Here is a 25,504-nt window from a genome sequence, read left to right on the forward strand (position 1 = left end):
TCAGGTCTTCTTTACCTATTTATCTGTCTGTGGTCACCTAGGTTGGTTCAATATCTGGACTGTCAAGAATAGGCTCATCAAGCCGGGCGCTGGTGGCTCACGCCTGTCATCCTAGCTACTCAGGAGGCTGAGATCGGAGGATCGCGGTTCAAAGCCAGCCCGGGCAGGAAAGTCCTCGAGATTCATTTCCAATAAACCACCAGAAAACTGGAAGTGGCGCTGTTGGCTCAGGGGGCAGAGCGCTCGCCTTGAGCACAAAGAGGCCAGATGAGCTCAAGCCCCGGGACTGTCAAAAAAAAAAAAGGAAAAAGAATAATGCCATACGCGAATCCCTCACCAGGTTCACGGCCAGGTACAAGTGCAGCTCAAGCAGCACGGGGGTAATTGGGACAACATTCCAAAGCCACGGCTTTACAGACTGGCCCCGGTTGTTTCCACTCCGTGCTCACCTGGGCCTTGCCCTGGCCGGGTGGTACCGCAGTACCCTGCCCGTGGGCGCCGGCCGGCCGAGCCCCCTCCTCCGGGACACCCTCCACCGGCCCCCTCCACCGGGACACCCTCCACCAGGCCCTTCCCACCCGGCCCTCTCCACCCAGCCCCCTCCACCGGGACCCCTCCACCAGGCCCTCGCCACCCGGCCCCCCTCCACCCAGCCCTCTCCACCCAGCCTCCTCCACCGGGACCCCTCCACCGGGACACCCTCCACCAGGCCCCCCTCCACCCGGCCCCCTCCACCGGGACACCCTCCCCACCCGGCCCCCCTCCACCGGGACACCCTCCCCACCCGGCCCCCCTCCACCGGGACACCCTCCCCACCCGGCCCCCCTCCACCGGGACACCCTCCCCACCCGGCCCCCCTCCACCGGGACACCCTCCACCAGGCCCTCCCCACCCAGCCCCCTCCACCGGGACACCCTCCACCAGGCCCTCCCCACCCGGCCCCCCTCCACCCAGCCCCCTCCACTGGGACACCCTCCACCAGGCCCTCCCCACCCAGCCCCCTCCACCGGGACCCCTCCACCGGGACACCCTCCACCAGGCCCCCCTCCACCCGGCCCCCTCCACCGGGACACCCTCCCCACCCGGCCCCCCTCCACCGGGACACCCTCCACCAGGCCCTCCCCACCCAGCCCCCTCCACCGGGACACCCTCCACCAGGCCCTCCCCACCCGGCCCCCCTCCACCCAGCCCCCTCCACTGGGACACCCTCCACCAGGCCCTCCCCACCCAGCCCCCTCCACTGGGACACCCTCCACCAGGCCCTCCCCACCCGGCCCCCTCCACCGGGATACCCTCCACCCGGCCCCCTCCCCACCCCGCCCCCTCCAGCGGGACACCCTCCACCCGGCCCCCCTCCACCGGGACACCCTCCACCGGGACACCCTCCACCCGGCCCCCTCCACCGGGACCCCCTCCACCCGGCCCCCTCCACCGGGACCCCCTCCACCCGGCCCCCTCCACCGGGACCCCCTCCACCCGGCCCCGCTGCCCGATCGGGAGGTGGCAGCCCGCAGGCTCGGGCGAGGCCCCCCCGCGCCCCGGGGGGCGGGCGCACGGCCCAGGTGGAGTCCCGTTCTAGAAGGTCCCGCGGACTCCACTCGGGCCTTACGGGGCTGCAGTTTTCAGGATGTGCCATTTTAGGGGGCTGCTGCGTCCCGGACCTCCACTGCGTCGTGACTCATCCACGGCCGCGGGGACTCGAACCCCCGGCGCCCGCAGCCCCGAGGGCCCCTCCGGGGCGTGGCCTGGCCGGGGGCGGGGGTGCAGCGGCTGCCCGGGGCCGGGGCCGCCCCTGCGGAGGACCGGGACGGCCCCGCTCCACACCGCGGGGAGCGGAGCCCCGCCGGGGCCCGGGGTCCTCGGCCCCCCGCGCCTGCGCACTGAGGTCCGCTTCCCCGCTCAACCCAGCCCCCGCCGTCCGAGTTTTCAAATTTGAAACCTGCTGCTTTTCCCGCTCGAACGTGAGGACCAGCGGCGAGGGAGGGCGGGGCCGCGCGCCGGCCAATCGCGCGTCGGCGGCCTCCACGCCCCGCCCCGACGATGACGACAGCGAGCCCTGGCAGACAGCCCGCCAATGGGCGAGCGACTCCGGGACGCCCCGCCCCCGCGGCGCCCACGTGCAGCGGCGGCGCCCGGGACAGCTCCCCGGGGCGGCTGGGCCCCGTCCACGCCGTCCTCCCTCGGGGGCGCGCCCCACCCGCGCGGGGCTGGGATGGAGGCCCGGAGATGCCGAGGAACCGGCGGGGTGGCTGGGCGAGGCGGGCGGGACGAGGCCCCGGCGGCCGGGGAAGCCGCCTCCGGGGCGGGCGCCGGCAGGCGCGAGGGGCCGGGGCCCGGCGGGGCTGGCGGGGGCGTGGGCCGCGGCGCCGCGGCGCGCCGGGGGGCGTGGCCACGCGCGGGGCGGGGCCGGGGGCGGGGCGGGGGCGTGGCCGGGCCCCTGTGTTTGTTGCTCCGTGTCAGTTACATTGTAACAAAAGTGGAGCGGCGGCGGCGGGGCCAGCGCCGCCCGGGCTCCCGCCACCAGCTGTCGCCGACATGGAGCCCGTGGCCAGCAGCATCCAGGTCCTGTTGCAGGCGGCCGAGTTCCTGGAACGCCGCGAGAGAGGTGAGGGCGACGCCGGGCCCGGCCCGGCCCGGCCGGGACTTGGCTCCAACTGGAGCGCTGCCCGGCGTCCGAGGCGGGCTCGGGGCGGGCGGGCCGGCCGGGAGGGAGCTTCCCCGGCCACGCCGTGTCCGGGGCATCCGGTGGCCCTGACCCGGGCCGGGCACTGTCTCCGGCAGAGGCGGAGCACGGCTACGCGTCCCTGTGCCCGCAGCGCAGCCCCGGCCACGGGAGGAGGAAGCGGCCGCCGCAGGCTCCCGGCGCGCTGGACGGCGGGCGGTGAGCGGGGCCGGGCGGGGCGGGCGCGGGGCTGAGCGCGCTCCTTGGGCCGCGGGGCCCCCCACCTGCTCGCTGCTTTCTGATCGTTGGCATCTTTGGGGCCGGGGAGCGTGAGCGCGCCCGCGCGGGCCCCCGGGGTCTCCCACCCGTGGGACCCCCTCTTCCCCCCTCCCCCCGGCCGTCCCGCTTTGCTCTCGACCCTGGGCTTAGGCGTGACCCTCCAGCTCGAAGCCCTTCCCGCCACTGCCTCGGATCCAAAGTTGTATGTTGTGTTTAGCCTCATTGTCGCCTCTGTCCAGAAAGCCCGGCTGCCAGGGGGACCCCCCCCTGGACCCCACAATCACCTGGTCAGGTGTCTCACAGCATTTGGCTCTGGGTTGGGGGACTCTGATTCTTCTCCACCCGGGACCTTTAGTGCTTGAGGCCCCACAAGGTCCCTGTTGGGGGGCAAGGTATCTGCTATGGATATGTGTGTGTGTGTGTGTGTGTGTGTGTGTGTGAGTGTGATGCACACATGTGCACATGGGTGTGTGCCAGTCCCGGGGCTTGAACTCAGGGCCTGGGTGTTGTCCCTGAGTGTTTCCACTCAAGGCTGGTGCTCTACCGCTTGAGCCACGGCTCCCTGTCCAGCTTTTTGGCGGTTCCTTGGAGATAAAGAGTCTCACGGACTTTCCTGCTCCCGTTCACTTTGAACCATGAATCTCTGGTCTCAGCTTTCTGAGTAGCTAGGATGACAGGCGTGCTCCCCCTTGCTCTGGCTTGGGGAGGCTTTTGAGGGGTGTCTGGGTGAGGGTGGGGTCCCCACCCCTCCCCCCACACACACAGCCCTTTCACCCCACGCTCCTTGGCATTGGCAGGTCTGTGCACAATGAACTGGAGAAACGCAGGTGAGTGCCGCCGGGCTCTGGCAGCTGCCGCCCCGGAGCCTCCTCCCTCTCAGCTGCCCCCTCCCCGCCCGGGCTGGCGCAGTGGGCTGGGCACTGCCCTCCACACTCCTTTCCCCCCACAGGAGGGCCCAGCTGAAGCAGTGTCTCGAGCAGCTAAAGCAGCAGATGCCTCTGGGGGCCGACTGTATGCGGTTCACCACGCTGAGCCTGCTGCGCCGCGCCAGGATGCACATCCAGGTAAGTGGGGGCGGGGAACCCCCTCTTCCTGGCTGCTGGCCAGCCGGGTGGAGGGGGTGCAGTCTGGGGAGAAGCCTGGGTGAACGATGAAGCAGGGCCACACGGCCCAGCTGCGCCACTTGGGACGTTTGGCTTTGCTTTTTTAGTTTCCACACCTACTAGGTGGGAAGGAAAGCAGTGATGCGTCCGGGGCACTGGCCAGTTCGCCTTGCAGAGAGTCATGGCTGTTACCTTTGTGCCAATCCGGGGGCACCGTCAGGGATGCTGTCCCTGAGCTCTCTTTTGCTCTACCAATTGAACCAGAGCTCCACTTCCGGCTTTTTGCTGGTTCATTGGAGCTACATCTTCTGCGCTTTTTTTTTTTGTTGTTGTTCCATCTGGCTTTGAACCCTGATTCTTAGCCCTTCGCTTTCCAAGGAGGTGGATTACAGGCATGCGCTCAGGGCGCTGTTGTTGGAAGTATTCTTAGATCTCAGCTGCAAGACCTTGGGCAAGTGACTTGCCCGGCTTGATTCCTTTTCCTCCTCTGGTGGGGATGGCTGTGATGTCACGAGTCACAGCTTCTCTCGGGGCTGGTGTCTGCCCTTCCGCCCCTGTCCGTCGCGGCTTCTACTTCCAGGCTGGGGTGACAGTTGGAGAGATCAGGATGGGGGGGGGGGGGCAGAGCCCGCAGGGCTGGGCCTCCCGGGGCCTTGCTGCTGCCAGGGTGAAGGCTGCTCCCTGGTGGACAGGCGTGGTCGCGCGGCTGTAAAGGCCCAGGAGGCGCCAGGACTGTGCGGGCCTCGGAGGCCAGGCGGCACAGCCGCTGGGCACATGCAGGGCCCGGCCCCCTGATGTGCATTCTTTCCTCAGCAAGTCTGTTCTGAGCACCATCTGCTGAGGGCCGGGTCGGACAGCTCCGGATGAACCCGGGCCACGGGGAGGTGTGCCTGCCCTGGCCGCTTCCAGCCCCGCTGTGGCCTCGAACTCAGGTTGGCGAGCGGCTCAGGGTGCTGGCTGGCTGAGGGCAGAACTCGCGATCAGACCTTCCTTGAAGTCCTGCCATCTTGGCATGTATTTCTCCGGCCTCCTCGCTTCCTGTTGGGTCCGCACCAGGCTATCTTTCACTTGGCCCTAGACAGATCCTTACTGTACACAGCTCTTTGTGCAGTGTCTATGCATCCCGACAGGATTCAGCCACACACCGGCCAAGCCTGCCTTTGTGTGAAAGTCTAGGCTCTCTCTAACCCACACCAACCAGCCTGCTTCCCTGGGGGGAAGGGGGGCTAGCTTCCCCCCATCCACCACAGAAAAAGCCACGAAGGGAGTTCTGACTCAGTGTCCATTTCTCTTTTTGTCTAGGTAGTTTTTAACCCTTCTCCACCCTGCCTACTACCCTCCCTTTATTTGTGCTGATCCCAGGGCCTGGGCACCTTTTTTGTGCAAGGCGAGCGCTCTACCATTTGAGCCACAGCTCCACTTCTGGTTTTCTGGTGGTTCATTGGAGGTCAGAGTCTCGAGGACTTTCCTGCGCGGGCTGGCTTCGTACTGTGATCCTCAGTCTCCCAAGTAGCCAGGATGACAGGCGTGAGCCCCTGGTGCGCAGCTCACCCTGCCTTTTGTATGGATAGCTCGGGGCTGTCCATGACAGTCCGGAACTCCAGCAGGAGCACTGGCGGGGAGGACTGCCGAGGAGGCTCAGGCCTCCCTAGGGTTCTTTGGGAGGACTCCAAACCCAGGAGCCTGTGTAGTTTGTAGTCTCCTGGGGACTTCAAACAGGCAGCCACACTTTAAGGAACATTTGAGCCGGGCGCATGCTACTCTAAGCTACTCAGGAGGCTGAGATGTGAGGATGGTGGTTTCAAGTCAGCCTGGGCAGCAAAGTTCACGAAACTCCTCTCTGCAGTGAACCAGCAAAGAGCTGGAAGTGGTGCTGTGGCTCAAATGGTAGAGTGTTAGCCTTGAGCCAAAGAGCTCAGGGACAGCGCCCAGGCGCCGAGTTCAAGTCCCACGACTGTCATTTGATAGGACAAATCTGCTGACCCAGCTCCTCTTCAAGAAAGGGGCGCTGGCAATGTAGCGCAGTGGGAAGAGCACTTGCCTGGCTAGCCTGGGCGAGGCCCTGGGTTCGATCCACGGCCCTGCCAACAAGCAGTCTTAGGGCGACCGGCACCTCTGGGCTGGTGGCCCCCTAAGTCCACACGCGCTGGGCTAGCACTGGACAGGGGTCTCTGTGCAGCGGGGGTGGAGGCGGAGCGTGTGGGCCACCTTGCTGGTGGCTGCGGAGGTGGAGGCGGGGCATTGAGGGCGGAGCTTGATGGGTGCAGAGGCGGGGCATTGAAGGCGGAGCTTGCTGGTGGGTGGAGAGGCGGGGCATTGTGGGCGGAGCTTGCTGGTGGGTGGAGAGGCGGGGCATTGTGGGCGGAGCTTGCTGGTGGGTGGAGAGGCGGGGCATTGAGGGCGGAGCTTGCTGGTGGGTGGAGAGGTGGAGCATTGTGGGCGGAGCTTGCTGGTGGGTGGAGAGGCGGGGCATTGAGGGCGGAGCTTGCTGGTGGGTGGAGAGGTGGAGCATTGTGGGCGGAGCTTGCTGGTGGGTGGAGAGGTGGGGCATTGAGGGCGGAGCTTGCTGGTGGGTGGAGAGGCGGGGCATTGAGGGCGGAGCTTGCTGGGGGGTGGAGAGGTGGAACATTGTGGGCGGGGCATCATGGGCGGAGCTGGCTGGTGGGTAGAGGTGGGGTGTCGTGGGTGGAGCTTGTCGGTGGGGGTGGGGCGCCATGGGCGGGGCTTGTCTGTGGAGGCGGGGCGCCGTGGGCGGGGCTGGCTGGTGGGTACGGAGGCGGGGCTGGCTGGCGGGTGCAGAGGCGGGGCTGGCTGGCGGGTACGGAGGCGGGACTTGTCGGCGGGGGCGGGGGCTGGCTGGCGGGTACGGAGGCGGGACTTGTCGGCGGAGGCGGGGCTGGCTGGCGGGTGCGGAGGCGGGGCGTCGTGGGCGGGGCTTGTCGGTGGAGGCGGGGCGCCGTGGGCGGGGCTTGTCGGCGGGGGCGGGGCTGGCTGGCGGGTGCGGAGGCGGGGCTGGCTGGCGGGTGCGGAGGCGGGGCTGGCTGGCGGGTACGGAGGCGGGGCGGGGCTGGCTGGCGGGAGCCAGCCCGGGCCGCCCGCTCAGAGCCCGCTGTGGCTCTGCAGAAGCTGGAGGAGCAGGAGCAGCGCGCGCGGCGGCTCAAGGAGCAGCTGCGCAGCCGGCAGCAGAGCCTGCGGCGGCGGCTGGAGCAGCTGCGCGGCCCGGCCGGCCCCGGGGAGCGGGAGCGGGAGCGGCTGCGGGCCGACAGCCTGGACTCCTCCGGCCTCTCGTCGGAGCGCTCGGACTCTGATCAGGGTGAGCGCTGAGCCGGGGAGGAAGGGGGGCGGCGCCCAGGGGCGGCCCCGCCGGCTTCTGACCGGCCCCCGCCGTGCCGCGCAGAGGAGCTGGAGGTGGACGTGGAGAGCCTGGTGTTCGGGGGCGAGGCCGAGCTGCTGCGGGGCTTCAGCGCGGGCCAGGAGCACAGCTACTCACACCGGGCGGGCGCCTGGCTCTGACGCCGCCGCCGCGCCCCGCCGCGCGGCCCCGCACCCCCCGCCGCCCCGCCGGACCCTGACCGACCCGCGCGGAGCGACCGAACCAAAGCTCTGCGGACGGACGCCGGGCCGGCGAGTGGCTTCAAAGGTATTTATTGAGCGCCTGTCAGGTGCGGGCACAGGAGGAGGAGCAGGCGCCGGCCGCCCGCGAGGGCCGCCGTCCGCCGTCCGCGGGGCCGGGCCGGCCCACCACCCAGACAGACAGACGGCTGAGGTTGATCTTTAATGGGGAATGCCGGGAGGGCGGCGGGGCGGCTACACAAACTGCTGCTGCGGCTGCTGCTTGCTGGCGGCCTTGCTGGCCAGGTCCTTGGCTTTCTCCGTGGCTGCCAGCGCCGTCTCCCGGGCCTTCTCCTTGGCCTCCTTGGCGGTCTCCGCGAGCGTTCTGGAAGGGGCCTCCCCTGCAGCCGCGGGCGGGCACAGGCGTCTACGGAGGAAGCGGCGCGCCCCGCCCCTTCCGGAGGGCGGCCCCAAGCACGGGGCGGAGCCCCACATGCCCCGCCCCTTCCGGAGGGCGGCCCCAAGCACGGGGCGGAGCCCCACATGCCCCGCCCCTTCCGGAGGGCGGCCCCAAGCACAGGGCGGAGCCCCACATGCCCCACCCCTTCCGGAGGGCCGCTCAGGGCGGGGCCCCCCGCGCGCCCCGCCCCTTCCGGAGGGCAGGCTCAGGGCGTGGCCCCCGCGCGCCCCGCCCCTTCCGGAGGCCGTCCCGGACTCACCCTGCAGCTTGGCCAGGATGTACTCAAAGCCCTTCATCGTCTTGGTCACGTTGCTTTTGAACCGGGCAAGACCAAATTCCTGCGAAAGACGCGCAGGGGAGGCGGGGCTGGGGGCGGCCCGCGGAGCCCCGCCCCACCCCGGCCAGCCCCGCCCCGCCCGGCCAGCCCCGCCCCGCCCGGCCCCGCCCCGCCCGGCCAGCCCCACCCCGCCCGGCCCGGCCGCTCACCTGGACGGCCCTGGAGACGCCGAACAGGCTGGAGGAGACCCAGGCCTCCCGGCGGATTTCGGTCCAGCTGCTGTTGTCGGAGTTCACGCAGTAAACACATCGCTCCTCCACCACCTGCGCGGGCGAGCGGCACAGGCCTGAGCCCGGGGCTCTCCCGCCGAGCCCCCGCCGCCCCGGGGCCGGAACTCTGGGCTCGAGCCTCAGCCCCACTTCCGGTTTTCTGGTGGTTCGCTGGCGATCAGAGTCTCGCAGACTTTCCTGCCCGGGCTGGCTTTGAACCGCGATCCTCAGCTCTCAGCCTCCTGAGCAGCTGGGAAGGCAGGCGGGAGCCACCGGCCAGCTCAACCCACCTCTGCAGTATCAACCAGGCCAGCACCGATTTCCTGTGTTCAGTCCACCCTCCCACCTAGGCTCCGGAGCAGCTGGGCCTACAGCTGGGCGCCACCATGCTAGTCCATTAAAGAAAAATCTATTGCGTCCTGTATTGCATCTCTACGGGGTATTAAAGACCCTCTGACCATCCCAGCCCGCCGCTGCTCTTCCCGGGACAGGCTCTCTTGGGCTCAGCGGGTCTTCCGGCGCTGTCCTGGGCTTTCTGCTCTAGGCCCCGTGTCTAAACGCACATGGTGATCCCGTACCCCGGCCTCGGGGTCCCAAGTTTGCTTGACACAAACTGCACACTGCATGCAGCTCCTGTCTTGGTGGTTTCCAAGCCGCTCACACGAGACCTCGCAGGACACTTCCGACCCTCACTTCCCTCTGCACAAGTGAGTCCCAAGGACACTGACACACTGACAGCCCACAGGTACTCACATAGGAACAGAGAATGTTCCTAATACTGCTTGAGTTCACAGTTTATTTTTTGGTGCCACTACTAGAGCTTGAACTCAGGGCCTGGGTGCTGTCCGTTAGCTTTCTTGCTCAAGGCTGGTGCTCACGCACTTGAGCCACAGCTCCACTTTTTTTTTTTTGTTTTGGCTGCTTTAGAGTCTCATGGACTTTCCTGCATGGGCTGGCTTTGAACCTCAATCGTCAGATCTCAGCCCTTTGGTCAAAAGCATTTGTAAAAGGCAAGAAAAGAACAGTTATGTGGGACATCTTTTCCCCCAAATCTCTGGAGGCGGAGGTCTAACACGGGGACCACACACGTAGGACCCCACCTCGGTTAACCAGGGCAAGGGGTGGGAGCGTGGATCCGGCACATCCCAGCAAGGCTGGAAACCAAGATGCCAACCACTGCACCCCTTCCTCCCTCGGCCCGCCTCCTGCGGGGCCAACCTGTGTTCGTGGGCCAGGCATGAGACCCACTGCGTTTGGTCCAGTCTCCACCTGGCAAGCGATCCAAGGGACCAGTGGTGAGAAGGCCAACCAGGCTGGACCGTAGGGCCCTGCCCAGCGCGACCGCAGCCCCCGAAGGCTGGGCGTGTTGGGGGAGGTGGGAGGGGCCTCACCATCAGCCGGGCGTGGTTGATGTTCCAGGTGAAGGTGGTCATGGTCTGATTCTGTGGGTCCACAATCGAGTCCTCCAGGATGTACACCGAGTGAGCAACATTGGCAGGAAACAGTCGCTCCGCCCAGCGGGGCATCCTGTTGGTCTTGGTCAGAAGTCTCCGGGACAGAAGCTTCTGGTCAGGGGTGACCTCCCGGTGTACTATGTCTTCCGTCAAGACATGTTTGCTGCGCGCGCAGAGGAAAGGGCGATCCTTGCTTGCCCAGAAGGCCTGAGGCTGACAGGCGGCCTGTGGCCGGTTCCCCTTGCGGGGAGTGCGGGGGGGGGGGGGGGTCCCCGGCTGGGCCTTCCTGCAGCCTGGCGCGTGATCTGCGAGGTGTCTCGGGGCCAAAAGTACCTTGAAACCTCCTATCCCGGGGGGGATGGGGGCAAATTCCAGCCCGCGCCTGCCCCTCCCTGACCATCCCCAGGACTTCGGCCCCCATCACCTGTGGCTCCACTAGAGGGCGCGCGGGGCCGGCCCAGCCGGGGCTCCGGCCCGGATCCCTCCCCAGCTCCGGGCCACCGCCTCGCCCGAGCAGACAGACCCGGGCGGGCGGGCGAGCGATCAACCCGCAGCCCCGGAGCAGAGGGCCCCGGCCCCGCCGCAGACCGCACAGCGCCGCCCCGCGCTCCAGCGCAGATCAGCCGGGGGCCGCCGGCCCCTCGCGCCCGAGTCGATCCCCGATCCCCGATCCCCGATCCCCGCCGCGCCCCCCGGCCCGGCCCCGCCGCGCACCTGTAGGGGTTCGGGTACCGCTGCCAGAAGGCGGCGAACACTTGGTCCCAGGAACTTCGGAGCACGCTCTGGCCCAGGAAATACTTCACCATCGTCCCGGCCTGGGCGGGCTCAGCACCCGCGCAGCATCGGGGGTGCGGAGCCCGGGGGGCGCACGCGAGGGCCGGGCCGTGGCTCGGCGCACGGCCGCCGGGCTCGCCGCTCACTCACCACCCGCGCCGCGCCCGTGGGGTGCCCGCCGCCGCCGCCATGAGGGAGTGTTCCGCCGCGCACCACTTCCGGCGCGGCCCGATCCCGGCCGCCACTTCCGGCGCCGCGCCACGTGACCCGGGCCCCGCCCCTAGCCGTCACCCCCCCTCCGGCGGGCCGTCGCGGTGCTGCGGGTCGCAGCGGGCTGGCCCGGGACCCCGCCGCCGCCCCACCTCCCCCGGGCTCGACGGGGCCTCGCGGCCGCCGGGGAGCCTCGGCCGGGCCGCGGCTGTGCGCGTCGCGCGGGGGGCCGCGGGACCCCGGCGTGCGGGCGGCGGCCCCGGGAGCATGAGCGGGCAGCGCGTGGACGTCAAGGTGGTGATGCTGGGCAAGGAGTACGTGGGCAAGACCAGCCTGGTGGAGCGCTACGTGCACGACCGCTTCCTGGTGGGGCCGTACCAGAACGTGAGTGCCGGGCGCGGGGGGCCGGCGCCCGCCGCCGCCGCCGCGCTCACCGCCGCTCCCCTTGCAGACCATCGGCGCCGCCTTCGTGGCCAAGGTGATGTCCGTCGGGGACCGCACGGTGACGCTGGGCATCTGGGTGAGCGGAGCCGCCGCGGGGGGCGGGGGGGCCCCGGAGGACGGGGGTCCCGGGAAGCAGCCCCGGGTGGGTCGGGCCGAGGCCGGGGCCCGAGCCGCGCTCTGCCCGCCCCGCAGGACACGGCGGGCTCCGAGCGCTACGAGGCCATGAGCAGAATCTACTACCGGGGCGCCAAGGCGGCCATCGTGTGCTACGGTAAGCAGGGGGCCGGGGGCGCGCGCCGGGGCGGCCGGGGCCGGGCGGGCTCTGACCCCCGCCCGCTCCCCACCCCCCCCCAGACCTCACGGACAGCAGCAGCTTCGAGAGGGCCAAGTTCTGGGTGAAGGAGCTGCGCAGCCTGGAGGAGGTAGCGGGGGTGGGGGGGTGTGGGGGTGCGCCGGGATCACGGCCGGCGGGGGGGGGGTGCCCCGGGATCACGGCCGGCGGGGGGGGGTGCCCCGGGATCACGGCGGGGGGGGGGTGCCCCGGGATCACGGCGGGGGGGGTGCCCCGGGATCACGGGGGGGGGGGTGCCCCGGGGGCACGGCGGGGGGGTGCCCCGGGATCACGGCGGGGGGGGGGTGCCCCGGGATCACGGCCGGCGGGGGGGGGTGCCCCGGGATCACGGCCGGCGGGGGGGGGTGCCCCGGGATCACGGCCGGCGGGGGGGGGGTGCCCCGGGATCACGGCCGGCGGGGGGGGGTGCCCCGGGATCACGGGGGGGGGGGTGCCCCGGGATCACGGTGGGGGGGTGCCCCGGGATCACGGCCGGCGGGGGGGGGGTGCCCCGGGATCACGGCCGGCGGGGGTGGGTGCCCCGGGATCACGGCCGGCGGGGGGGTGCCCCGGGATCACGGGGGGGGGTGCCCCGGGATCACGGGGGGGTGCCCCGGGGGCACGGCGGGGGGGGGTGCCCCGGGATCACGGCCAGCGGGGAGGGTGTGTCCCGGGATCACGGCCGGCGGGGGGGGGGGGGTGCCCCGGGATCACGGCCGGCGGGGGGGGGGGTGCCCCGGGATCACGGCCGGCGGGGGGGGGGGTCGGGGTGTGCGGGTGACCCCCCCCCCGCGTTCTGCCCCAGGGCTGTCAGATCTACCTCTGCGGCACCAAGAGTGACCTGCTGGAGGAGGACCGGCGGCGCCGGCGGGTGGACTTCCACGATGTCCAGGACTACGCCGAAAGTAGCTGTGCCTCGGGCCCTGGGGGGACGGGGGTGTGGGGTGTGGGGTGTGGGGGTGTGGGGTGGGAGGGGGCTGCCCTGGCGCGCGCGCGCTGACCCGGTTCTCAGGCGGGAAGCCTTAGTCACCTCTCCCCGCAGACATCCAGGCCCAGCTCTTTGAGACGTCGAGCAAGACCGGCCAGAGCGTGGGTGAGCGCGGCGGGGCCCTGCGGGGCGGGCGGGGCGGGGCGGGACGGGCATCCCCGCGTCCCCAGCGCCCTCAACCCGAGTCTCTTCCTGCCAGACGAGCTCTTCCAGAAAGTGGCGGAGGATTACGTCAGCGTGGCCGGCTTCCAGGTGATGACAGGTGCGCTCCTCCCCCCGCCCCCCGGTTCTGGTTCTCGGGCTCCTGCGCCCCCCACGGTGGCTCAGCTGCCCCCCCTCTCTTTGGCAGAGGACAAGGGCGTGGATCTGGCGCAGAAGGCGAACCCCTACTTCTACAGCTGCTGCCACCACTGAGTCGCCGGCGCGCGTCCCCGCGGGGCTCGGGTGGCTGAGGTCCGGAGCCGCCCCGGGTCTCCCCGGGGAGGGCGGCCTGGGCTGCCGGGGCGGATCCGGGCCTCGCCCCGCAGCTCTGCGTCCACAGACTATTTAAGTGGCTTCTGATCTGTAAATAAAATCAGTGCACTGTGACTCACCCGCTGCCCCTCGCCGCGGCGGGCCGGCCGTGTCCCCTGGCCTCCGTGTCCCCTGGCCTCGGGGCGGCCCCCCCCCCCCCGCGCGGCCTTTCTAACCCACCTCCCCATCTCCAGCTCCTTTTTCGTGGGTGAGCGCCTGGGCCAGGGCAGCGCCCCCCCTCCTTCCAGGTGCTTGGGGGGGGGAACCCCCCCGAGATGACAAGGACAGCCGCTGGGCCTGGGACCCGGGGTCTGGGCAGCACCCGGAGCCGCGATGGGAGCTTCCCAGGGCTTCTGTGATGGGTCCCGAAGCAGGTCCACGGCAGATTCCAATTCAGGCTGGAGGAGCTCACGGCCGATGGAAGAAAGAATCATCAACAGAAACCCTCCAGCCTGAGCTGCTCACTCTAAATAAAACCCTGCTCAGAACCGTGGATGCTCCAAGTGAATGTTGCAGGGGGCAAATGCTTTCGCAAGGAGTTAAGCAAAAGTGTCCAGTGTGTAAGGCGCCCGGGCGGTAGCCGCAGGAGGGAGACATCACAGCCCTGTTCCCGTGAGGTGTGGCCGGCCAGGGTGCAGGCCTGGCGGCGGCCCTGAGCTCACCCCCAGCACTGGGCAAGCCAGGCCAGAGGACTATGGGCTGGAGAGCGGCCTGCACTCCACAGACGTTCAAGGCTGGCCCGGATCTCACACCTTGTGTTAGGCTTTGTCAAGTGCTTTGCTTTCACTTCTTACTTCTTGGTTTCACTTCCTTAAGAACCAAATTCCTCAAAAGACTTTCCTTCTTCACCACCCGCCCCGCCCCGGGGCCAGGTGTGTGGCCCCCGTGGGATCTTGGGGGACTGGGCCCCCCCACAAAACACCACAGGGCACCGGGCAGAAGAGTAAAGTTAAACTTTACTTTACAGTATTTTTTTTTCTATATACAAAGAATTACAGTACATGTTTATGGGGACTCCTAGCACAGGGCTCCCCTCTTTTTCACTAGGAGTTCCATATCCAGCTGATGATCTGTAAGGACAGGGGTGGAAAATTGTGATGGATCTTGGTTGAGCCTCCCCGCCCCTGTCCCCCTTTCTTAAAAATATATAGATCTCTTCTCAGTTTGCTTGCTTTGCCAAGACCTAGAATGCTGCTCTTCCACCAGCTCCTGCTTGCTGCACCCACCGCCTTCCACACGCACGCACACACACACGTGCACACACACACCAAGCAGCACCTCAGCCAGGACGCCGGCGGCTCTGCTCATCCTGGAGCCCTAGTGCCCGAGCGCCGCTTCTCCGCTCCCGAACCAGGCCTAGCCCCGGCCCGCACGGCCGATGCTCTCAAAGTCCAGGGAAGGCAGCGCTGGGGAGAAGACCACAGATGACTTTCACTCACGTTGGTAAGGAAACATTTCTGAAGTGGTGGGTTTCTAACTAAAATAAACTCTGTCCACTTCCTGGTCTCCCCACTCCCCCAATCTGCATGAGCGTCAGAGGTGCTCCCGTGACGTCATGGAAGGTGGAGGGGGGGAGCTGGGGGCAAGGTGATCCCTGATAAAAGCCGTTGCCACCCCCCCCCTTCCTCTCACCCGCCCCTGGACTGTGTGGGGCAGCGACAGGACTGGGCTCTGCCTTCTCCCTGCCCCTCTTTGCAAGAAATCCTCCTCCATGAACAAAATCAAACCTTTCCTCCCAAACAGAAAGCCAGGACCCTGAAGTCACCAGTCCCTCAACACTTGGCAGTGCTTATTTATACCGTGAAGTTAGCACCATCATTACTGTTTGTGTAGGAAGCGATTATCTACTCTATTAGAGAGATTGCAGTTTCCACCACAGCAGCCTCAGGGGGGGCCGGGAGCTGCTGGCCGGGGCTGACCCCCCGGAATGTCTAACGGAGAACCTGTCAGGGTGCAGCTCTGCTGGGGCCTTAGGGGAAGTCATCCCCCCCCCCCCCCACGAGAGAGTGACACTATCCCAAGAAAAGTCACTATGGGAGGGCGGGGCGCGCGCGGGCCCTGCGGCTCTCCTGGCTGCTCTCCCCGGGGAAGCGGGGCCCAGGCCTCCTCCGGCACTTTGGTTCCACTAGGCAACAACAGCAGAATTCAGCCGGGGAGTCCAGCGCCAGTGAGCTGAGCAGGCCTGGCCCGGAAGGCTCGCTTGCTTCCTTCCCTGGCCGTAGTGTGGCGATGCTGAAGATGGGGGTGTGGTTCGGAGGATCAGACACGGGGATTGCAGAGTCATCCGATGTGAGAGGCGAGCAGGTGTCTGAAAGCACGGGTGCTGCAAAAGCGGCGGCGGCCATCCTCGGCTAGCACGGGCTGGCTCGGGCAGGCGGGACGGATGGGTCTTTGCAGATTTCAGCAGTGGACGCGGCAGGGGTGGAGGGCTGTGGGGCACACTTCAGCTTTGGCTTGCCACTAGAAGTGACCTCCGGGGAGCTGGCTTCACATCACCCCATTCCCCAACAGCCACACAGCACTAGAAGTTTGTAGAAGACTTTCTTTTGGAACCGCCCGCTCACAGCTCTGGAAGGAAGGGCCCTGGCGCACACAGGCTTCAGAAGTCTCAGAGGGGCTGCGGGATCGCCCTCTCCCCACCTTTGCACGCACGTCGTTTCCCAGCCATTGCGCTCTGCTCCCAATTGCACTGTGACTCCTGCCATGATCTATCTCGGTGACGCGATGGTGCATTCAGTGTGTCCGGCAGCTCGAACCTCAACTTTCCGTTCGGGAGTCTTGCGGTGTCCCTGAACAGAAGCTTGGGTGTTTAGAAGAACTGCCCCCCGCCACCACCCCGCTACGATAGCGTACACAGCGCAGAAGTTGTGCTCACTGGCAGATCTGGAGTGAAGCCTCCATGAATGTTGCAGAATGCAAAGAACCAAAACAAAACCACCAAGTGGCCCGTCTCAGCCCCCATCCCTCACCCCCTCTTGTCTGTGAGAAATTTCTAGATAGCTGTCAAAGCCAATCACCTAACCAAATCCTACCGTGGAGAAGCTAGTTCAGGATCAAACGTCTCCGTTAAAAATTTTATATAGCCTGCACCCCCCCCCACCAAAAGAATTCACAGTTTATTTCATGAGACAAAGAGCTACGGTAATCAAACACACAACAGTGAAGGATTCTGACGGAGCAGTGCAGGTATCGTTTTCCGATCACAACTACAGATGACAGAGAGCAAAGGGCACAGGACTGGCACCAGGCAAACCTACTCACACGACCTACGCGATTAGGAAAGGGGCAACTAGCTGCAGTTATATACTTATTATTCTCACACATGATAAATACTTAATATAATGAACTTTAATGTTCTGGATGAATTTCTTAAAAAATATCTTTCTTGTGGTTTAAAATCTTTAAAAACAAAATAAGATGCTTTATGCTTGCTCTTCCTTTTGAACGAAGAGCTTTTTCCTCTCTGCCAATGTGGGAGGAGAGAAGAGAAAAGGGGGAAGCAGGCAGGGGGAGCTCATGGAGGAGACCCCGAGGTCTCGTGAAGTGCGGGGATTGGCCTTAAAACCTGGGCCAGCCCTGCCTGAGCTCAAAATGTCTCAACCCCAGAGACAGACTTTGGGAAGTAAAAGCAGGTTCGATTCAGTTTTTATATAAAGCGCAAATGCTTCTGTAACAACTATTGTTTCTTCTCCTCGGAAGCGATGGAACTAACCTCGGTAGGCATGGAGGAGGAGGAGGAAACAGGAGAGAGAGAGAGAGAGAGAGAGAGAGAGAATCCGGGTGAGGAAGCAGAAGCTATAACCAAGACAGAAGAGTCAGGAGATGTCTGGGCCAGGGGATGGCCTGTTGCGTAAAGCTGCTGGCTGGTTGGCAAGAGAGAGGTAAACACATTCGGTCCAGGGACGGAGGGCGGGGTGCAGGAGGGAGCTAGCCACACAGCTTTTTTTCTGTTGGCAGTCAGTGAGCTGGGGAAATGGTAGGGCAGGCTAGCACCAACAGATTTCCCAGCCCTTGGGCCCCAGCTCAGGGCAGCAGTAACAGATAATCAGCAGTTCTGAGGAGTCTCCGGCCGCCACACTGCTCCAGTCTCGGGAAAGGGCTCTGGCTGGCCTGGCTTAGGCCAAGGTGGCAGCGAAGCTCGCCCGAGGGCTCAGCAGGGCCTGACTCGCCCCTTCTCTCAGTGAGGAGGGCGGAAGACGAGGCGAGGAGAGATTTTTTTTGTTTTTCCATCTAGAGCTGGCACTTTTCCTGACGCTGGAGCGTCTAGCTGGCCACACACTCCCTGTGGTCACTGCCCGAGGCTGAGATCTGAAAGCACCTGAGTGTTTGAGGAATCGGGGAGGGGGTGGGTTCATGGAACAAGAGAAGAATCGGTGGAGAAGGAAGGGAAGCTTGCCCGTGACCCTGTCCACTGCGGGAAACCACCTTCTTAGAGCCCCGGGGCGGCCTAGGACCCATTTCCAGACTGCGAGAGCACACAGGGGCAGAGGCACACAGAGCACTTCCGCGGCTCGGGGGGAGAGCAGTGTGGCTACAGGAGCGTGCACACACCCATGCACACGACAACCAGGCAATACTGGCTCAACAGACACTTCTGCCCGCGCCCCCCGCCTCCCCTTGCAAATAAAAACGCGCCCCTCACTACTGCCCGCTGCTTCCTACTGCAGGGGATCTAGCAACAGCCTGGGAAACAGGGCGGGCAGGCGAGGCTCCGGGGCACGGGCCCCGAGGAGCTGCGTATTTTCCATCCGTGAGCGGCCCCGGCCCGGGACACGAGCGATCGGGACACTGCCCCCCATGTGATCGGGCGGGTGTCAGCTCCTCCCGAGGGTCCACTGGCCGCCCTCCACGGGCTCTGGCGGGCCGGGAGAAGGCTTTGAGAGCCTCTGCCCTTGCCAGGTTGACCCGCGGAAGTGAATTCCATGCTCGACTCCACAGTGGACTTTTTATTTGAAGTTGACCACGGCAAAGCTGGGGCAGAGACAAGTGTGTGTCTCTGGCCGGGGCCCCGCTGATTTCCACACACGGTTCACACTCGCACAAGCCCGCGCTGGCTCCTGTCACCAGAGTTCTGAGAGCTGGGAGGTAAGAAAGGGTTAACAGTGGGAAGGGGGGAGGGGGGGGTCTGCTTTTCAAGAGGGAAAAAGAGAAAATAAAAAAATGGAGATTCCCTTTCCCGAGCGGCACGGGCACCGGCGCGGTGCGCTGGCACTTACGGGCATCACTTCTGCTCGCCGTCAGCTCGCTTGTGACTGCAAGGGGCCTGGTTGAGCGCGGGAAGTGGGCTTTTTTCTGCTTTGGGGTCTTGCCCTCTTCCAAGGGACCAGCAAGTCTGTGCCAATGTCTGCGTGCCCCCAGTAGACCAGCACGACTGTGCCAGTGTCTGTCCGGCCACGATGGGCCAGAGGCCTGCCCCTGTCGACGCTTTGCCCAGGCCCCAGGGACTCTGCTCGGTGCTGGCCACTTTCTTCTCCTCGGCGGGGAGGGAAGTCGGGGCCTTCCCGAGGGATCTGAACGACTGCCCGTTCCTGGCAGGAAGTCCGGGGAGCTGCTGGCCTCTGGCCATCTGCTTCACCTGCTTCACCAGGCCGGAAGCTTGGCCGAGAGGCCCCGGGGCGTGCTCGTTGGCGGCGGGAACTCGTGCCGAGGCCTGCGTGGCTGGCTCGTATAAAAAGGCCTTGGCGGGAGCCTGGGACAGGAGCCTGGCCTGGGTGAAGGACTTGACGGCTTGCCAGGGGTGCTCCGACAGCGCGGCCGGTTTCCCGGGGGGCTGCAGGAGGGGGCCTGCCACGCTGCTCTTCTCCCCCGCGCGGGGCACATGGGCCAGGCCCTTGCTGGCAGGCCACAAGCTGGACTCCAGCACGGGCACCTTGTCGTCGGCGTGCGGGGGGGCCTCCTGAGGAGGGGTGGCCCGCTCCTTCTGGCGCGGCGTCAGGTCTATGAGATCCATCACCAGAGCAGCTCTGTTTTTGGCCTGCGTGTTCTGGTCCACAGGCCTCAGGGCCTTTTCCTTGGCTACCAGGCTCTGAACGACGGCCGACAGAACTTTCTCAGGGGGCGGGAGTCTCTGGGACAGGGAGGCGTGGGATTTGTCAGGGTTCTGGGGCTTGGGATTGTTGGTGACCAGCAGCCTGTCTGGCGGGGGGAGTCTCAGGCCCCCCGGGGCTGGGGTTTTCTCCAGGGACGGAGGCCTGGGGCTGGCAGCACCTATAGATTTCTCCAGCTTCGGCTCGGTCTTCCGCACAGGTCTTTCCAGGGGCTGGGGCCTGGCTGCGGGGGAGGGGCTCGGGCTGGTCACTGGGGAGGGCTTATCGGAGAGCGGAGGTCTTGGTCCTTCCGTGGCCGGTGGCCGGTCTGGTGGCCTCTGGTTGGATAACAAGGGTTGGGATTTGGTCCCTGTCCCAGCAAGTTCTCGGACCCTATCTAAGAGCTGGGAGCCCGAGCCCGTTCTCTCCAGAGGTCTCTCCGGGAGAAGCGGCCTCTGACAAGTCCCTGCCGAAGCCTTTTTGGAGGGCGGTAGCATCTGGTTGGTGCCAGCGGATGACTTGTCTGACATCTTGGACCCCTGAGCGGCCATTTCTGATGACTGCTCTGCCAAACGACTGCTCGGAGACAGCGGCACTGAAGGAGGCACATACTCACGGATCTCCCCCGGTTCCAGAGGGTTGGGCCCACAGGGGTCATGCTCCGTGCAGGACAGACGGCCGTCCAGCTTGGAGATGAAGAGCATGCCTTCCCGATGCTGCTTGCAGAAGGAGCTGGGGCACATCTCGCAGAAGGAGGCGGCTTCCTTCCCGCACACATCACACTGGTGCCAAGGACACTCCCACTTCCCTGCAAACACAGGGCGAACACAGCATCAGCGTGATCCGGGCCACGGCTGGGTCCCTGAGGCTGCGAAGTTGGCTGCCTTCCAGTCGTCACCTTCTTTAGTTTTCATAGTGCTTCCCCAGAACCTCAGCTTCCCTCTTACCCAAGCAAACAACATCGACAACAAAGCACCAGCTGGCCGCTGGTGGCCCACGCCTGTCATCCTAGCTACTCAGGAGGCTGAGGGCTGAGGATCTGTGGTTCCAAACCAGCCCAGGCAGGAAGGTCTGTGAGATTCTTGTTTTGGTCAGTTATGGGGCTTGCACTGAGAGTCTGGGTGCTGTCTCTGAGCCTCTTTGTACTCGAGGCTAGCGTTCTATCACATGAGCCGCAGTACCACTTCCGGTTTTTGAGTAGTTCATTGGAGGTGAGAGTCTCATGGGGGCTTTTTGCCCAGGCTGGTTGGGAACTGTGATCCTCAGACCTCAGCCTCCTGAATAGCTATGAGCCATCAGCGCCTGGCTCTCTGTGAAATTATCTCCAACCGAGCACCAAGTGTAGAGTACTCGCCTTGAGCAGAAAAACTCAGGACAGTGCGCAGGCCCTGAATTCAAGCCTTCCAACACTTAACAACAACAACAAAAATCAGAACAGCACTCAAAGTCCAGCAAGATGAGTATCAATGAAATACACACAGAAGGAAGTCTGTTTCTCTGTGACCATTTACACTGAGAAGGAAAAAAGAACTAAAACCGAACTCCAAAGTTCCTGTTACATGACATGTGCAGACAATACTTTGTGTATTTTGCATATTACGTACGCTCTAGAAACCTTTGACTTTTTTTGTTGTTGCTGAGCGTCTACAGAGGACCTTGTGCTATGTAGTCCAGGGTGGCCTCCTCCTGTGACCCTCCTGCTTCCCAGGACAGCAGGGATTAGTGGCTTGTTCCATGGTGCCCAGCTCTAGACAGCTTTTAAATAATCAACTGTCATAGGAACAGCTCAGCTATCTACACTCCTGCTCATCTTGATAGGAACAGGAACAGGACACAGATAGGTGGTTGCAAAAATCCAATCTGCTCAGGCTTAAGTCTTGAGACCAGTACTCTTCCATCTATGTGGTCTGGAGAGAATCGGTGGAAAAAGACCCAAAGCAAACCTACGTGTGCATCGCTTCCACCCAGCCCCCCAAACCTGAGCCTCCACTGCGGACACACAGAATTCTTATCCCAAGACCCTGGCGCACCTCGGCGTGGCACCCTGGGCAAGACCGGTCCCTGTACCTATGCCGGTGACAGGCCTGATCCTGAAACAACTCCCCGTTTCCACACCCCAGCACTAACGTGGAAATGTTATATATAGGGGGCCTGCATGCAACCTCAGTTTCTCTCCTTTCGTTATGCTGAAGAAAACTGAAGAAAGGCGCCGCCTCGCGTCTCCTGCCCCCTTAAAGCATACTTCGTGGGAAGCAGGCCTCAGCCAGGTCTCGAGTGGCTCCCAGCTGGGCCTCTCAGGAGCCCAGGAGGGCAGTCATTCACTTCTCACTGATCACAACAACCCAACAGCTTCCATTTTTAGAAAGGCAACAGGACTCAGTAGGCTTAGGCCCCGAATCACGGCTGCAGTCCAGCCCCTTCATCTCTGTGACAAAGCACATCATCAACCTCCCCTCCCCCACTCCCAGATCCTAGGGCTTAAACATTGGGCCTATGCACTGTCCCTGAGCTCCGCTTAGCACATAGCTCCTACTTAGCACATAGCTCCTACTTCTGACTTTTTCTGAGGTTAATTGGTGATAAAATGTCTCGCAGATGGCCGGGTGCCAGAGGCTCATGCCTCTAATCCTAGCTACTCAGGAGGCTGAGATCTGAGGATCTCAATTCAAAGCCATCCCAGGCAGGAAACGGCATGAGACGCTTTATCTCCAATCAACCAATCAGAAAACCAGAAGTGGCGCTGTGGCTCAAGTGGTAGAGCGCTAGCCTTGAGCTGAAGAGCTGAGGGACAGCGCCCAGGCCCAGAGTTCAGGCCCCACAACCGGACCCCCCCCAAAAAAAAAAAAAAAAAAGAACTGTTAAGTTACTGTTCCCTCATTTCTTAGGCACTGCTGTCATTCAGGTCCAGAGTGACAGGTCACATCACTAGCCCTGCGTGTGCAGACCCAATGGCCTTCTTTTGGAGTGTCGGCAGCAGCTGAGGATCAGGCAGAGGACGGGAGCATGCGGCATGGGCTGGCACCAACCTGCGGGTCTCTTGGTGAGGTTGAGGCAGTCTGCATGGTACACTTTCGGGCAGCCTGGCTTCTTGCAGGAGACGAGCTGCCCGGCGTCCCCGCAGCTGAAGCACTCGTCTTCGCGCTCCTTTGTGACCTCGCCCTGGCTCCGGCGCTTCCCCTGCTGCTTCTTCTTGAATCGCTTTGACTTTTCTTCAGTGGCAATGGGTTGATTCTAGAGGTCAGATATGGAGCAGTCAACATTCTATCAACACCTTTGTTGTCGCATCGTGACCAGGTTAACTATCCTTTCTGAGTCTCACTTCCTCCTCTGGGAAAAAGACAGTCCTCACAGACCGTTACGGACATGAAGAGGAAATGTAGGAAAGGTACCTGGTACGTCGTACACGGTAGCATTAACGACTTATTTCTGCTGAGGATATATAGCTCAGTGGTGGCCAAGCGCCATGCGCTTACCACATATGTGTCTTAGCCTGGACACTCGCAGGAACACCAACAATGAATAAAGTTCCCTCATTCCCACCATTCCCCAGCACCTCTCTTATTGTTTAGAAATTAAATTACACTCCCCCTCCAAAAAGAAAAAAAAAAAAAAAAACCCCAACCAAAAAAAGTTTCCTCCTAGTGTTGACAGGTCAGCGTCTTACTAATTGTCAATAGATATGTCCCATTTCTCAACTTCCACTCTGGCACTCTACAAACACCCTGAGGATACAGAAAGTGGACACTGCTAACTATAAGAAAAATTTAACCCCCCCTCCTTAAAATCTTATGGTTGCTAAGGCAGGTGCTCTACCACTTGGCCATGCCCCCCTACCCTTAGTTAATTTTTTGAATAGGATCTCAACTATGGTCTGCTTGACCTGAACTGTGATTCTGTTTGTTTCTCATAAGGCTGGGATGACAGGTATGGACTATATCAAACCCAGATGTTATTGGCTGACAGAGGGTCTTACAAACCTTTTGCCTAGGCTAGCCTCAAAGCATGCTCCTGAATATCCCTACTTCCCAAGTAGCTAGGATTATACGTGTGAGCCACCTAACTACTATTTTAACTCAGGGGGGGAAAAAAAAACAGCTGACTTCATTAAGATCATTTAAGGAACCAACAAAACAAAACCCAGTACAATATAGAGATGATTTTCCTCATCTAATAAAATAGTATATTAGTGGGCACTCTGCATTTTCATATATTTTTGCTTAAAATAATTTACTCGCCAATTTGTTTTTTTCACTTTTAATGTTGAACTATTTAACAAACATACATAACAGGAAATACTCAAATTGTAGTCTCTTTTGCATGAAAACTGAGTTTCAATTTTCAGTTCATCGTTCTTTTTGATAGAAAAACCTTGAGGTATACAGATGTTCAATTATGATCAGACCACTGTATTAAAAAATTGCTAAAAAGTCTATATAACAGTAAAGGAAGTTTTTAAATAACAAAAAAGCAGGGTAGACTTTTATAACAGTTGCTCCTTAACAGTTACAGAATTATAAAGCAGTTAAAGTGCAAGTGAGGAAAACACAATCATGTTCACACTTGGTTACAATGTTACAAAGGTGGCAGCGTTGGTGTGGCCTTGTACATGCTAGGCTCTAACACTGAGCCTCTGGAAGGCTCTACTTCCACCAGACTCATCAAGCCAACTCTAGATTCTTTGGTATCTTTACACAGAGAAAGGAGACACAATCACGGATATACCAGAGAATCTGAGTAGTTTATTAGAATATATGAGGTGACTTGAGACCAATGAAGATGTGGAAAGTAACCTATTTTACAGGTTCCTATTGTACAGCTTTGTTGGCTAAAAAATTACCATCAGTTAAATTCAGATTGTTCAAAACACTTCAGCATTACCCAAAAATCTACCTCCAAATAACCCAACTGGATCATCAGAACGCTCAGCACATGCCACTGGCATGACTGACACCAACTCAATGCCACTATTTCAGAGAAGCATCTTCAATCTGGAAGGTAGTACCTTTGGCCTCACTCCCAAGAAGCCACTGCAGTTTGGGGCTCCACATTTGCAAACAGTCTTTCCATTCCCAAGACACTCTAGGTTGTAATTGAAGGTAAGTTCAGTACCTGTGTAAGAGACGGTGAAAAATCAGTCTATCTCTGTTTTTAGTTACACAAAAGATGAACTTCAAAGTCCACAAATTAACTTTAAAAAGAGCAAACTGATTTCATTCCAAACCCATTATTAATAAAAGTTTGATCATTAATGAGCTAATATGACTTATTTCTCAACTTCTTTCTCAACAATTTTGGTCTGAAATATATTAACACAATACAAAAAACAAAACAAAAACCCTGAACACGCACAGGCACACATACAACAGCTTATGTTTTATTGGTGTGCCATGCCCAGAGAACACAAGTAAGAACACCACCTGCTGTTCTGTGTCCGGATGAGCACGTCTTCCCTGAGAGTACTCAAGGTCCGGTCACGTCAGGACAGTCATAGGAAAGAGAAGAAGACCATGCTGGGCGCTGTTGGCTCACACCTGTAATGCTAGCTATTTAGCATCCTGAGAGCTGAGGCTCACAGCCCGGGCAGCAAAGTCTGAGAGACTCCAATAAACCACTAGAAAACCAAAAGTGGTGCAGTGGCTTAATGTGGTAGAGCACTCGCCTAGAGCAGAAAACAAGCTCAGGGACAGCGCTCAGGCCTTCAGTGCCACCTCATGACTGACCAAAAAAGGAAAAAGAGAACTAGACCACACGCTAGCTATCCATCCCAGCTGTGCCATAACCTGGCTACATGAGCTGAACCTTCGGTACTACACTTTGTGAGTGGAGAAACTATCTCACAAACTTGTTGAGAAAAGACGACACAAGATACACAGCAATAATATGTAAAGTTTCCAAGAGCTACATAGGATCAAGAATAGAGCCTGCCAAGCATGTCCAAGGACATGGGGTCAGTACCCAGCAGGACCACACGTACAAAACACACAGAGGCTGGCAGTTCAGCACAGAGAGGAACAAACACTTATCATGAACGAGGCTCTGATGGCAATCACCAGGACCGCCAAAAAATAAATAAATAATATATGAATACAAAATAGAATTTTCGCAGATCTGCTTACAACCCCAGCTGTATTGTACACAACATAGAATGTTATATAGAAAAGC

At 62.1% G+C, this 25,504-nt stretch overlaps 4 protein-coding genes across 7 annotated transcripts in view; 2 read left to right on the forward strand and 2 right to left on the reverse strand.

Moving 5' to 3' along the window:
- Positions 1–2,477: 2,477 nt before the first annotated feature.
- Positions 2,478–9,026, forward strand: Mxd3 (MAX dimerization protein 3). Its single transcript, XM_070036497.1, has 6 exons — positions 2,478–2,605; positions 2,782–2,881; positions 3,739–3,768; positions 3,891–4,005; positions 7,168–7,357; positions 7,442–9,026. The coding sequence occupies exons 1-6, from the start codon at positions 2,536–2,538 to the stop codon at positions 7,555–7,557; spliced, it is 621 nt and encodes a 206-aa protein (XP_069892598.1). The 5' UTR covers positions 2,478–2,535; the 3' UTR covers positions 7,558–9,026.
- Positions 7,674–10,862, reverse strand: Prelid1 (PRELI domain containing 1). Its single transcript, XM_070036496.1, has 5 exons — positions 10,771–10,862; positions 9,994–10,219; positions 8,543–8,656; positions 8,316–8,394; positions 7,674–7,997 (listed from the first exon to the last, which is right to left on the reverse strand). Exons 1-5 carry the CDS (start codon positions 10,860–10,862, stop codon positions 7,852–7,854), a joined length of 657 nt encoding a protein of 218 aa, XP_069892597.1. The 3' UTR covers positions 7,674–7,851.
- A 157-nt stretch (positions 10,863–11,019) lies between these two features.
- Positions 11,020–13,809, forward strand: Rab24 (RAB24, member RAS oncogene family). The gene is made up of 8 exons (XM_070036494.1): positions 11,020–11,424; positions 11,492–11,560; positions 11,677–11,755; positions 11,839–11,906; positions 12,621–12,720; positions 12,858–12,908; positions 13,003–13,065; positions 13,153–13,809. Exons 1-8 carry the CDS (start codon positions 11,020–11,022, stop codon positions 13,215–13,217), a joined length of 900 nt encoding a protein of 299 aa, XP_069892595.1. The 3' UTR covers positions 13,218–13,809.
- Positions 13,810–14,253: 444 nt separating this feature from the next.
- Nsd1 (nuclear receptor binding SET domain protein 1) overlaps positions 14,254–25,504 on the reverse strand; it is a 101,696-nt gene continuing 90,445 nt past the window's right edge. For all 4 annotated transcript variants that reach the window (XM_070036491.1, XM_070036490.1, XM_070036493.1 and 1 more), the window contains exons 21-23: positions 24,345–24,451; positions 22,369–22,573; positions 14,254–20,150 (exon numbers count right to left, since the gene is read on the reverse strand). In XM_070036491.1, coding sequence (XP_069892592.1) covers positions 18,538–20,150; positions 22,369–22,573; positions 24,345–24,451 — 1,925 coding nt within the window. In that variant the 3' untranslated portion in view covers positions 14,254–18,537. The remainder of the gene's footprint in view (positions 20,151–22,368; positions 22,574–24,344; positions 24,452–25,504) is intronic.

Source organism: Dipodomys merriami, unplaced genomic scaffold, assembly GCF_024711535.1.
Source record: "Dipodomys merriami isolate MVZ:Mamm:240054 unplaced genomic scaffold, mDipMer1.0.p SCAF_271, whole genome shotgun sequence".
Lineage (NCBI taxonomy): Eukaryota > Metazoa > Chordata > Mammalia > Rodentia > Heteromyidae > Dipodomys > Dipodomys merriami.